The sequence below is a fragment of the Vombatus ursinus genome, unplaced genomic scaffold (genome assembly GCF_900497805.2).
Source record: "Vombatus ursinus unplaced genomic scaffold, bare-nosed wombat genome assembly UNPS02015411.1, whole genome shotgun sequence".
NCBI classification, from domain to species: Eukaryota; Metazoa; Chordata; class Mammalia; order Diprotodontia; family Vombatidae; genus Vombatus; species Vombatus ursinus.
In genome coordinates, this window is record NW_020955189.1 from 1026084 (window position 1) to 1040213 (window position 14130).

Consider the following 14130-nt stretch of genomic DNA (forward strand, 5'->3'; position numbering starts at 1 on the left):
TCTCTCTCTCTCTCTCTCTCTCTCCCTCTCTCTCTCTCTCTCTCTCTCTCTCTCTCTCTCTCTCTCTCTCACTCTTGTAAAATGAGTCTAATGATGCTTGTACTACCAGAAAGTTCCTTGTACACTGTAGAAATAACTGTTCTTACAACACAGAACACAGAGAAATTGAGTGGGTTGAGTATGAGTACCTATGAGACTTGGCAAGTTATGGCTTATGGTGGGAATACAATAATGAAAGGTCATCTGTCATTCAAAAGGGACAGATTAGGTAAAATGATGGTGAAGGGAGAAGATGTACTCTTATGTGGAAAGCCATGAGATAAAGTGGAGAAGCGGCAGATGTGAAGATCAAAGGAGGAAGCAACAGGAGGGATATCGTGGTGGGATTAAACTACAGATCACCTGGCCAGGTGGAAGACACACATGATACAATACCACAAAGCTGGGATAAGTGCACCCTGAAGGGGTTCTTGCCTTGATCCCACCCTTTGAACAGCTTCCAATGCACCAATGCAAAAGGGCTTTGAGGACCCTCTTCTCGCTATCTCCTGGTGCTTTGGACCCCAGCTCTTCTCACTTCTCCACAGTGAGCCCAGCTCAATCTTCACCCGCAACTGGGGCCCTTGTCCTCACATCTGTGTGATACAGCTAGAAGCTTCAGAGGGTAAGCCGGATCTTGGGGAAATTTCTCCCCTTCTCTTAAAAATGATGGATTGGACTGGATACTCACTATCTACCTTCAAATCTCATTCCCAAGGCCACTACCCCAAACCAATGGGTCCTCTCGGGGCTGATAGTCTTTCCTTCCTCCAACATGAAAGACCCTCAAAGCCCCCTCACCTGGGTCTCAGTCAGGACTTCGATGTCATATGTCAGAAAGAACTCCTTGGGCCTGAGGGCAATCTGCTCTGGCTGGGAGTCCAAGGACTGTGAAGAAGAAGGTACCAGAATCATCCCTGACCCTCTGGTCAAACCTCCCCTACCTCCCATTGGGTCTCAGCCCTGCAGGGCTGCATGGGCTCCAACCACATCCCCTTCTTCAGTCATACTCTGGCCTCATTCTTGTCCGTTATTACAAACAGAAGTAGAACTATCAGGGCCGACCCAGGGTCCAGAGCTCCAGGGTTCTGGACAGGAAAACCTGCCCTGAGAAATAGAGTGCTCAGGATTTATCAAGCAGGGATTCTGGGGCTCTGCAGTCATGTGCCCTCTCAACTCTCACCCCTGCTATCCAACACATCTTCCCCTTAGCTGCCTAAAAATGGCCATGATAATGATAATAACGGCATTTACACAGCCCTTCAAGGTGCACCAGGCACTTGACCAAGCTTCCCTCATTTGAGCCAGGGACCTTTGCTTCATCCACATTCTCCTTACCCTCTCTCAGCTTCTCAGCCACCTTCTCATCCCAGAGATTTCCCCTCCCTTGGTTCTGTGGCATTGTTCTCTCTTAGTTATGCTCCCACTTCCTGGCTACTGCTCCTCTGTCTACTCTGAAGGATCATTCTTCTCCTCTGGTCTAAATGTGGGCACCCCCCAAGGCTCATGGAGGGGCTTCTTCTCTTCTCTCCCCACTCCCTCGCTCTCTTGGGGATCTCATCAGCACCCAGGGGTCTACTGAGTCTATTCAGATGACGCCCAAATTCCTGCTTGCGGTCCTGGTGTGCCAACTGAGCTCCAGTGCTGCTGGACAGCTCCCCTGGCCGTCTCACCAGCATTCGGGGATTGCCTCCTTTCTAGATTTCTATCCCCTGTGCTTAGCACAGTGCTTGGTGCTAAACAAGCCTTTACTAAGCATTCATTCATTCTTCCCAAACTCAACAACTGTAAAATGCGCCCTGCCCACAGACTCGTCCCTCTTCCTAACCCATCACTATTGAGGGGGGCTCTTCCATATCCCTCCTTCCTGTACCAGTCCATTATCAAGCCTTGCCGTTCTCCACAATATCTTTCTCTTCCATCACCTCCTCTCTACTCATGTGGACTCCACCCTGATTCAGGACATGGCTGCTTCTACCTTGGACCTCCTAATGACTCTCCCTGCCTCCAGTCTCTCCCCTCTCCAGTCCCTTCTTTATAGAGCTACCAAAGTGATCTTCCAAAAATGCAGATCTGACCCTGCCACTCCCCTACTCAGAAGTCTTCAGTGAGGCCCTAATGCCTCAAGGATAAAATAACAAATCTTCAGCTGGGCATTTGAAGTCTAGGCTCCCCCTGACTTCTCCAGTCTTTCATGCACTATCCAATTTAGCCAAACTGCCCACCAGCTATTTCCCAGATAGGGGGCAGCTAGGTGGTACTGCAGTGAATAGAGCACCGGGCCTGGAGACAGGAGTTTAAATATGGCCTCAGACACTTACCAGCTGTGTGACCCTGGACAAGTCACTTCACCCTGTTTGCCTCAGTTTCCTCATCTGTCAAATGAGTTGCAGAAGGAAATGGCAAACCACTCCAGGATCTCTGCCAAGAAAACCTGAGATGGGGTCACGTAGAGTAGGACACAATTGAACAACTGAACAAGGAGTGAGCTGTTATTACCCATCAGGGTTTGCACAGTGCTTTACATGGATCCTCAGAAGAACCCCATGTACTTGAGACATGTTAGCTGTCATTAGGGGCTGGCAGACTTCTCAGTGAGGTCTGAGGAAGCCATTGCTGACAGGAAAGGCTACCCTGAGGAAGGCAAGTGGGGCCATGTAGCTAAACAGCAGACATTCACCAGGTGCTGGGGATGCCCTTGAGGAACTTACATTCTACTGAGTTTCCTCACCAGTAAAACACTTGCACTCCCTGTCTCTCATAAACTTAGCATCTTCTCTGGCAACCTGCCCATTGTTTTGCACTCAGTAGGCGCTTAACATTTGTTGAATTGACTGTGGGTGATCACAAAGTGAATGAGAGGATGGGCTAAGAAGAGGTACTCAGGAGGGGAAGGAGGCCCAAGGGCAAAGGGAGAAGCAGGGCTCTTTGGAGAAGGCACTCCTGGGGAGGCTGCCTCTTCTGGGGAATTGCCAGGCCCCTGGGAGGGAGGGAGGAAGGGAGGGAGCAGATGGGGGATAAGGAACTTGCCATCTCTTCTCCAGCCCTGGGGTCTGAAGGAACCAAGGACAATGCTGTTGCCAGTATCCAAGGGTGCAACAGGCCAAGGGAGGCCTGGAAGGTGGCAGGAGACAGAAGGGAGACCTATGAGGCCCCTCTCCAGGAACCCAAGGGCTTGTGGGTTTGTGGGTCTGTGCATGTCCATGAGGGGCTAGGTCATTCACCTGTGATGCCCGTGGTTCTCAGGCCAGTCTTAAATTCGAATCTTGCCCCATTCCTAGGGTCTGAAGCTCCACCTTTATCCATCGGTAGATGACGCCGATGGTGGGGAGAGGCACCCATCATCACAGAGCAGCAGAGACTTCTAGAGTCTCTGGAATGCGGGCACCTCCCCACCCTCCTCAGATGTCCAAACCAGACTCCAGCCCCTGCCCTCCTCCAAGCATGTCAGGGGCCGGGGGCTGGAGAAAGCCCAAGCCAAGTAGAGAGAAGACTTCTCAGAGGATGACATGCCCATTGATCAAAAGCCTCAGGGCTTCAGAAGGTGAGAGGACCCTGACTAGGGACAGTCTGTGGGCTCAGGTGAGGGAGGACTGAGGTGACCTTCCCAGGCGAGGACTGGATGCTTCTTTTGAATGAGAGCACTTTAAAGCCCCTTCCCCGCTTTTATTGTTATTCAGTCGTGTCTAACTCTTCACGACCCCATTTGGGGTTTTCTTGGCAAAGATCCTGGAGTGGTTGGCCATTTCCTTCTCCAGCTCATTTTACAGACGAGGAAACTGAGGCAAACACAGTAAAGTGACTTGTGCAGGGTCACACAGCTAGTCAGTGTCTGAAGTGAGATTTAAATTCAGATCTTCCTGACTCCAGGTCTGGTGCTGTGTGCACTGTGGTGCCCCCTAACTACCTCCTCGTTTCTCCTCGGCCCAGAGAGTCTGGATTTGAACTCAGGTCCTGTGACCAGATTAGAAGCCAGGCTAAGCCTCTGTCTGCTGAATCTAGACCTGTCTCCAGTCCTACAAAGAGAAGCATCCTGGAGACATCTGGAGTCCTGAGAATCATTCTAGCCAAGAGGCACAGCAGAGAGAGAGAGAGCACAGGGCTTAGAGACAGAAGACCCCAAGTTTCAATCTGGCCTCCAACACTTACTCACTGCATGGTCATAACCTCTCTGGGCCTCAGTTTCCCCATCCTTAAAATGAGAATAATAAAGGATCATATTATATATGTAATATTATATATTATATATATAAAATAATGATTCTTACTATTAGGTATGACGCTTTGAGAACTTATAAATGCTAGCTATCATAATTATGAGTTCATATTCTATTTCAGGCCTGAGCTGCCTTACAGATGACATCATGGTTTCTTGGGTGTCTTACTGAGTACTCAGGATCCTCTGGGCATCTCTGAATGTGGGTGACCATCAAGGCCTGCCCCAGGGCCCTGTAGACAGTTGCATGCCTTTCCTCTCCCCAACCCCCTGCTGGAGGGTAAGCCCAGTGGGCCTGGGTGGGGTCTGGGAGGGGAGGAGACACCCACCTTGCTGAGTTTGGGTCTGTCATAAGGAAGGTGTCTGTCCATCGTGCACATCACAATTCTGTCGGAGAAGCCCTCCTGTCTCAGGGTCTCTGCACACACCAAGCCGGCCGCCCCTACCAGAGGAAGACTGAGCCTTGAATCACTGAGCAAATCAGACTGCCTTCTCCCCCTCCCCTCCCCCGGGGCCATGGGCCACCCATCACCAGTCACACTCAGAGGCCCGGCAGAGCACCCGTGCACGGCCCATGGGGGCGAGGCGGACCAAGGCCTGGGAGCCCCAGAGACAGAAGAGGGCTGAGAACGAGGACAGCGAAAGAGGGATGAACAGATCTGAGGCCAGACTTAGGCTCCAGGACGAAGCTGCTCTTTGTGGGGGTGGGAGAGAGCTGAGGATCTCAGTCACAGAGCTCCAAACCAAATACTGTGGGAGGGTCTTTGGGGTTATCACCTCTCTGAACCATCTCAGGCCTGGCCCTGGGCCAGGATCAGGGGTGGCCAATGCTCTCAAAGATGAAATTGGAGACTTTCTTCAACACTGAGCCAAGCCTGAGCCTGACCCAAGCCGAGGCTGCACCCTGATCCCAGGCCTAGCCTGAGCCCCACCCCCCACGTGCCCATGCAGCCACCCAGGCCCGTGCCCAAAGCCCCCAAGTGCTCACCAGCTCCCACAATCAGGATGTTGGTACTTCCCACGTGGTAATTGCTGAGGGAGATGCACTTGGCCATCACCTTCGTCCTCCTCTGTGTCTGCAGGGCCTGTGGGACCCAAAGGTGATGAAGGCTCCCTCCCACCCAGGACACCCCAGAGCCTGGCAGGGGCCAGCCCTGGGGGCCAAGAGGAAGGATCCAAGGAGAGAGGCCTGTGGGAAGCACTCTGGGGCACTGTCCAAAGTGACCCAGCCCCCTCCCCACAGAGAGCTCTCACCAGCATCCATCCAAGCTTCTGCAGAGAACCTACTGTGTGCAGGCACTGGGCTACAGACTGGGGATAGAGGGGCCAAAAACCCCGACAACACAAAGCACCCAGAGTACCAATGGAACCCCTGTGCCCCACCGAGCAGCGCCCCCTTCCAGGGCGAGTCTGAGCCTTGGGATCCCTAAGGATTCTTATACACTCATGCACACACGCTCATGCACAGACACATACACACATGCACTCATGCAAACATGTGCGCACACACGCATGTGCATGCACACATACACACTCACGCACAGACATGCACATGCAGACATATATACATATGCACACACACACACACCCCTCATCCCACCCCACCTCTTCCCACAGAGACCAAGAGACACAAACACAGAAGAAAACACAGATCCTGACAGACACCCCCTCCCTTTCCCGGAAATCCTCCCTGAAAGGGGTGTGGATTAGGCATTTCCAGCCGCCAAGCCTTTGATCTAGCCCAGGCCTTTGTTAAGGAGGAACGAGGCACTTAGCTGATAATGGCCCAGGGAGAGAGGGGGAAGCAATGGGAGGATGATGGGAGGGGGGCGAGGAAGGGGTGAGGGGAAGGTTGAGGTCCCCGGGGAGAGCAGGCTCAGTCTTCCCAGAACCCCAAGGGGAACCAGGGCCTGGGAGACAGCAGCCAGAGAGTGAATCACCGTGGGAGACCTAGCTCCGGCCTGTCCCCCTGGGGGGAGGAGAGGTTCCACAGGGCACAGGCACCTCGAGCTCTAGAGCTGGGGGCCCTCGGAGGCCCTGGGAAGGGAAGGGCCGTCCCAGGGTCACAGAGGCAGGATGTCAGCCAACCTTCTCCTGAGCCCAGGCCCAATGCCCAGCTAGGAAGCCTCTGCAGAGGCCAGACCTTGGGCCTTGGCCTCGGGGAGTCTCCTCATCACCCCCCACCCCCAGCCTGCAGCAGGGCTGGAAAGGTCAGCGTCCTTGGCCCGGTGGGGGGAGAGGGAGGCAGGGAAGGAAGACCGGCCTTTTTGTCCTGGCTTCCCACAGAGAATCCCTGTGTCTCCCTGGAGGTGGGAAGGGGCTGGCTCACTCTTTTCACTCTTTATCTGGCTTAGAGGTGAGAGCTCTGGGTTGCAAGGTCTGATAAGCGGAAATATAATAAGACAAGCATCTGCAAAGTGCCCTAAACACATTAGCTCACTTGGTCGCCCAGGACATCCGAGAGGGAGGTGCTTTTCTCATCCCCACTTCACAAAGGAGGAACCTGCCCACCCTTAGCCTCAGAGGCAGGATTTGATCTCAGGTCTTGCAGAGCCCACTGGTCTCTAGAGATGGGAGCTGCTATGATCATTTCCTGTGTGTGGCCAGTGGTTGCTTCCCTTCTTCCTCGGCCTTGCTGACAGAGACCAGATCTGTCTGGTCAGGAGGCCTGGGGAAGGGGCAGCTGTCCAGGGACCCAGGCACCCCCAGGGGCCTCAGCCCAGAGCCCATGCTTCAAGCACTCCCACACTAAGGCCCAGAAGGGAAAGGGCAGTCCAAGGTCACCTGGCCCAGTAAGAACCAGAGGCAAGATTTGGACCCGGCTCCACTTGGTTCCAGATCCAGCAAGAAACAACCTTTCCCCAATGGGCACCAAGACCCTGGGCTAGTTCAAGATCTTCCCAAAGTCACAAAGGAAGTATTAGAGATGGGACAAGAACCCAGCTCTCACACAGAATGTTCTCCCCCACTCTGGAGTCATGGGTAGAGTTCTAGATCTGAAATCTGGAAGACCTAGGTTTGAATCCTGACTGAGACCCAGCCTGGGTGGCTCTAGGCAAGCCAATTCACCGCTCCGCTCCTCAGTTTCCTCATCTGTAAGATGGAGGCAATGATGGCACCATCTCCCAGGCTTGCTAAGAATATCTCTTGGCAGCCCACCTGGGGAGCCCTCCACATCAGCTCTGATGATTCATATTGTTATTATTGGGCACCGTTTAGGGCACAGAGAAGGAGCTCAGCTGCTGGGGTAGGGGGAGACGAGAGAAAACACCTAGTGGAGGCAGAAGGGACTAATATCCCCACTGTACAGGACACAGAGAAGGAAGAAGACTGAAAAGTGAAGGAAAAAAAGTCAAAACGGGCTGATGTGCAAGGATGATGACCAAGGCTGGCCCCAGAGATAAAGGGAGAAAACACACCTCCCTCCCTTCTTCGAAGGGCCAGGGCCTATGGGTGCAGAGCATCGCGGACCCAGCCAGCTCAGCCCCGGCTTTGTTGCTGGGGGTATCTCTCACTGGCAAGGGGGGCTTCAGAAGTGAAGGTAAAAGAAGGAACCAACTTCGTCAAGGAAAATGGTGATGCGATCAAATGAGATTGACCAAGAGTGCTTGTAAATGCCCGGTTGGGTCAGAAGCCAGCTCTCTGGACAGAGGCTGGGGCGCATCCCGGCATCTCAGGGGAAGGAACCTCAGAAGGCCTGAGGCCAGCAAGCAGAGATGCTCCCGCACTGCCGCCCGCCTCAGCCTCCGCAGCCTGACATTAGGCCTCTGCTTGGAGCCCTCCAGTGCTGGGGAGCTCACTCACTGCTGAGGATGCCCTTTTCACTCAGGCACAAGCCTATGATTAGGGGAGTTCTCCCTGACATTGAGCTTAAATCTGCCTCTTTGTAGCTCCCTCCTGCCATGGCCCCTGGAAAGGAAGCATCTCAAAGAAGGTCCCAGCCCCCAGAGCCCCCAGCCCCAGGGCAGAGCCCAGCCGCTCACACACACAGCCACTTACCTGTTTGCTGGCTCGAATGTACACCTTCTCCTTCTCAATCTTCACCTGGGACAGTCAAAGGAGTGGGGAAAATGGGTCACCTCACACCCTAAATACTGGAACCAACCCAGGGACGGGGGGCCCCAAGGCAGCCAGCCCCTCCCTGGGCAGAGAGCCTGGGCCTGGCTGAAATCTTCTCTGGCACTCCTATCTGCCAGTGGTCCTCCCTCCCCACCCTCCTCACCATGGGCCCCCCTCCCCACCGTCCTTGCCATGGTCCTCCCTCCACACCATCCTTAGCATGGTTCTCCCTCCCCCCCCCCCCCCCAGGGGCCTTTCCACTCTGGGCCTCCCATCTCCCCACCATGGACCTCTCTCCCTCCCATGGGCCTTGCTCCCCAACTCCGGTCTCACCTGGAATTTGGGCAGGCTGTCTAGGCCTGGGAAGTCTTCAATGTCTCCAGTGGCAATATTGAAACAGGCACCATGCCAGGGGCATCGGACCCTGCCCCTGGAGAGGACCCCTGGAAGGAGAGAGCCCTCGCTGGAGGCTGGAGAGCCCTGGGCTTTGGCCACCACAGTAAGGGCGTAAGGAGGGAGGCTCAGGAGCCATGGGGCCCAAGGCAGTAGGAAGGACTCTCTCAGAGTGGCCAACCAGGCCAGGGCCTCAGGGGCAGACGCCAGCCCTTCCAGAGCTGCCTTACTCCCAGGAGGAAGGGAAAGAAATGCTCCTACCTCTTTCTCTATGGGCTGGTCAAGGTCCTGGGGCCACAGACCCCACATATCTCTCTGGGCTTTCTAAGACTCCACCTCCACCTAACCCCTACCTCCCCTTATTGTCCCGCAGGACCCCCCCAGCCCCTCCCAGACCTACAACCCCCGAGATCCCCCAGCTCATCAGGGGAAGAAGGACGTGAAGCCTGCTCTTTGGAGACTGATCAAAACCTTTCTGCACCTTGGGCCTTCTCCTTAATCTCCTGAGAGGAAAATGGCGCCCATACCGTCTCGTCCTGGGACCAAGGCCCCCAGAGCCACACCCTGCTCCAGACAGAGGTCCCTAATAAGAGCCTCCCCCCAAGAGAAGCCCCTAGAAGCCCCCTCCCCAGAGATGGGTCCCCAGGATCCCCCTTCCCACACAGGGGTCTGGCCCACCTTTCACCAGGGGGGCTCCGTAGTGTGGACACTTGTGGCCCAAGGCATGGAACTCCCCGTTCTCCTTCACCAAGAGGGCCTTGCCCCAGCCCAGCTCTACCTCCCGCATCCTAGAGAAGGAGAGGAGTCTCAGCGCCTCACAGCGGGTCTCAGCAGCCCAGGGCCAAGGCCACCGGCTCGGCCCAGCATTCCCGCCAACCTGGAGAAGTCCCAAGTCTGAAGGAGAGACCTGGGGCCCTAGGAAGGGTGGGCCTCTCAGCCCTCAGGAAATAGGGACCAAGGACCAGGTGAGAAGAGCCGTGCCAGTGAATGGCCCCGTGTTCATGTTACATGAGAAGGCTGAGCCTGGAGAAGGGAAGGTGCATGGGCCCACAGGGCTCTCCTCCAGTATCTAAAGGGTCCTCGAGTGCAAGAGGGACCAGCCTTGTCCTGCCTGGCCCAAAGGGACAGCCCCAGGAGCAATGAAGGGGCAAGGGTGAGGGGGTGGGGACAGGGGGAGTAAAGAGAAGGATGGCAGGGAGAGCTCCCTAGCAAAGAGGACGGGGCAGCCCCGGGAGATGGGGGTACAGAGGTCAGAGGACGCGGCCAGGGGCCAGCGAGGGATTGTCGTGCAGGTGGACTGAACTAGATGTCTCTGGGGGCTCCCGTCTGAGGACCCCGAGGCTCTGACGCTGGCAGCGCCCCTTCCCTCCTGCCCTCCTTCCACAACTCTGCGGTCTGGACACAGGGCACGCAGGGCTCCCCGGCAGGCGCCTGGATCCCAGGGGAACCCGCCCAGCACCTACTGGCCATTCTCCAGGTCCTTGACGTGGCACACGGCAGCCTCCACTCGGTCGTGAGGGCTGGGGTAGGGGTGCAGGGTGGACGGCCGCTCCTCCGGGTGGTAGTGCCGGGCCCGGCCGTTGGCTTTGTAGGCCAGGGGGCTGGCTTGGCCGTTGGGAGAGGCATCCTCTTTGGTTCTTTCTTTCTCTGGGAGCACCACCTCAATTTTGAGCTCCACTGTGGACACAACAGAGAGCTAATGAGACCAGGGGCCAACTGCTCCTAGACCCCCGGTTCCAGACGGCCAGTGTGGGAACAGCCCACATCCTGCCTCGCACCCGTAACTTCCGAATAGACAGCCAGGCCGGGGAGGGACCCTGGGTTCCAGCCTCTCCCCGTGCAAGTGCACCCCCTCCCCTGGCACAGGACCCCCAACAGCCTGTGCCGCTGCCGCCTCCTCCATGAAGACTTCACACCTTCTCGTGGTCAAATTCACGTCATCACCAGCGTCCAGATCTACATTTAGAGTAAGATGCAGGCTCCCCGGGGGCAGGAGCTGGTCTATTTTTGTCTGTGAAACCCCTGTATGTAGCACAATATTGGCCACAGTGGGTGCTAAAAATGCTTGTTGACTAATGGTAAGAACGCCCAGTTTTTCTGAGAAAAGACAATGGTGCGGCACGGTGGCACAGTGCATACGGCCCCAGCCCTGGAGTCAGGAGGGCCTGAGTTCAAATCTGGCCGCGTGACCCTGGGCAAGTCACTTAACCCCAATCGCTTCCAAAAACAAAAAAAAAGGCCTAACAAGGAATTTGTTGATTGGTGGCATGATGGACAGACTCCTGTGCTTGGAGTCAGGAATGCCTGAGTTCAAATCTTGCCCCAGATACTCCCCAGCTGTGTGATCCTGGACAAAGTATTTCTCCTCTCCCAGCCTCAGTTTGCCCATCTGGAAAATAAAGATCCCAGGGGCAGCTAGGAGGCACAGTGGATACAGCACCAGCCCTGGAGTCAGGAGGACCTGAGTTCAAATTCAGCCTCAGACCAAACACTTGACCCTTACTAGCTGTGTGACCCTGGGCAAGTCACTTAACCCCATTGCTTACCCCCCCAAAAAGAAAGAAAGAAAGAGAGAGAGAGAGAGAGAAAGAAAGAAATTAAGGATCCTACCTACCCAGAGCACCGATCTCTTTTGCAGCATTCAGGGCGATAATAAGGGAAGCCTCACAGGGAGCCACCCATGTTAGCTATGGTCTTACTGAGTCACCACGTGCCTGGAAATCACAGAGCCTCTACTCTTCACCCAAGTGAAGGTAGCGGCAGAGGGCCAGGTGGGCGTGAATGGCTGCCACACCCCAGCTCAGACGGGCTGGTCCCCCGAGAGGGCCGGACGCCCGATGGACAGACCATGGGCTCCCAGGATCCTCCCAATGCTACGAGGCCCTGAGCGCTTGGAAGGAGGCCCCTCGCTGACTCAGCAATCTCCCAGGACAGGTTCTACCTAAGGGAACTCCGGAATGGCTGAGGTCTGGGATGGACTGAAGAGTCTGAGGGAGGGTGGTTGACGCGAACTCTGACCCTAAGACGGCAGACTGTCCTTCCCAGGGGCCCTTTCAAAGGAGGACAGGAAGTATTTCTGTCTCTACATTCCTAGCATCTAGCAAAGTGCCCAGCACACAGTAGGTGCTCAATAAATGCTTAATGGTTGATCAATTCTTAGGCTGAGTTGGAACGCATCTTACATGTCATTTAGGCCAATCCACTCATCTTACATATGGGGAAACTGAGGGCTATTTGACGGCAGACAGAATCATCACTGCGCCCCAGAGTAATCAGGCAGGAGGAGCGTGCAGGCCCCGCTAAGTGACCTTCAGTGCAGCCATGCAGCGTCCTCACTGCCTGCTCTGCCCCTCACTTCTTCGTGATCAATAATTAGATCCTAGGCCTGCTCCCCTCCTCCAACACAGCCCCAGGCCCCATGACCCTCCTCCATTGGAAGGGTCCTCGCACTGGAAACCCAGTTGCTCTCTGTACCCACCCTGAGAGATCTTCTCCAGCTCATTTTACAGATGAGGAAACTGAGGCAAACAGGGTGAAGTGACTTGCCCAGGGCCACACAGCTAATAAATGTCTGAGGCTGGATTTGAACTCGGGAAGATGAGTCCTCCTGACTCCAGGCCCCACGCTCTGTGCACTATGGCACCACCCGGCGGCCCCAGAACTCCAGTGTAGAGTTTGCCAATGCTTGAAAGCTTAAAAACACTCTCCCCTCAGCACCGGCTGTGAGATCAGTACTGAAGGTCCATGAGTTCCCATGTCTAGACAGCAGAGGGGAAATGACTTGTCCAAGGACAAGCAGCTAGTTAAGCCTCCAAGACCCAGGGGTCTGGGCCTCCTGACAAGATGCAGCCACCCCCTCGGGTTCCTCCTGCAGCCCCTGGTCCCCCTGGATCCCAGGGTCCAGCCTCTCTCCCCCTGCCCCCAAGCATTTCTCAGGTAGATCGGACAAGAAAGGCAGGAGGTCCCCAGGTAACGCAGGGCTCCTGTAAAAGTAGCTGTTGATAGCTATCACGTAAGGGGACACCGGGCCTCGGAGGAGCCAGGACGGACGAGCTGGGCCCTGCACTCAGAAGACACCTGCAGCAGCTCGACCCAGATACTGCCCAGGGCTTCTGGGCCCCGGCCCAGCCCTGGAGACCACAGGCTGCGGACCCCTGAGCTGAAGCCGGGGAACAAACGGGGAAGAGGCAGGAAAGCAGGGCCTTGAAGGGGGCCTCGGGGGATGGCATGAACTCCTTTCAGGATCTGACCCAACTCTCTCTGTCCCTGGGCACGCAAGGGCCTGCAGCCAGGGTTTGGGGCTGTCAGGACATTCTCTCCCTGGCCCCGCAGAGTTTCCAAAAGGCAGAGCTAGGACAGACCTCACGGGGCACCCAAACCAGCCCCAAAGGTGCCACATGGATCGCTTCTCCAAACTCTCTGACCAGCGGCTATTCAGTCTCCATGTGAATACCTCCAATGATGGGGAACTGACACTGCCTATTCCACTTTTGGACAGCTCTAATTGTTACCCATTTTTCGGCTTTCAAACCTTCATCTTCCTCTCTGCAGTGTCCACCTTGTTCTGCGCTCTAGGGCCAACAGAACAAAGCTATTAGACGACAGCTAGCCGGCCAAACGGACCCGGTTCCTTTACTGGCTCCTCATAGGACAGATCCCCAGGCCCGTCCTTCCCCATCGGGGCCCTGTCTCTTCTCCAGCTGATCATCGTCCTTTGTGAACATGCTTTGACCAGGGAAGAGAACGGGTTGTGCCTTCCTCCCTGCTGATTCTCTGCCTCGCTAGCACTCGACACCAGCAAGAATCAAGAGGAGGGGAAGGAGGCTGCCCTGCCAGTGTTAGAGGGCTCTGTGGTACGGTGGAGACCCAGAGGCAGGACAGGCCTTCCTGGGGACCCTTCCTCTGTGTGACTGTGGGGGAGTCGCCCTCTCTGAGGGGCAGGAGAACCTCGGGTCGTGCCTCCTGGGGCTCTGGGAGGAGGAGTTAAGACCCACCCCGTCCTGTGAGCTCTGACTTGGAAAGGCCCCATCAGGCCCACCGAGGCCAAGAGTCTGGTGACTGGTCCAAGGGAAAGGTCCCAACAGACCCATGAGAGGACAGCAAGAAAGGGAGACTCAACTCCCTGGCTGGTCCCTGAGATGTGAACAATGCCGGAGTTGGACGACACAGGGTCGAAGCCCCTTTCAGCCCCAACAGCCTATATTTTCTGTTCTAAGCATCTCCCAGCCCTGTCATCCCCTGTTCTAAGGCCATTCCCAGCCCTGACATTCCCTGATCTAGGGTCCCTTCTAGCCCTATCATCCCGTTTTAAGCTCCCTCCCAGCCCTGCCATCCCCTGTTCTCAGGCCCCTCCCAGCTCTGCCATCCCCTGTTCTCAGGCCCCTCCCAGCCCTGCCATCCCCTGTTCTCAGGCCCCTCCCAGC

The 14130-nt window shown here is 55.8% G+C and overlaps 1 protein-coding gene across 1 annotated transcript in view; it reads right to left on the bottom strand.

The window, feature by feature from the left end:
* Positions 1-14130, bottom strand: part of AIFM3 (apoptosis inducing factor mitochondria associated 3) — a 37568-nt gene that overhangs the window by 22495 nt on the left and 943 nt on the right. The window contains exons 2-8 of the mRNA XM_027847512.1: positions 10171-10384; positions 9386-9495; positions 8648-8757; positions 8255-8299; positions 5244-5340; positions 4585-4697; positions 841-927 (exon numbers count right to left, since the gene is read on the bottom strand). Coding sequence (XP_027703313.1) covers positions 841-927; positions 4585-4697; positions 5244-5340; positions 8255-8299; positions 8648-8757; positions 9386-9495; positions 10171-10384 — 776 coding nt within the window. The remainder of the gene's footprint in view (positions 1-840; positions 928-4584; positions 4698-5243; positions 5341-8254; positions 8300-8647; positions 8758-9385; positions 9496-10170; positions 10385-14130) is intronic.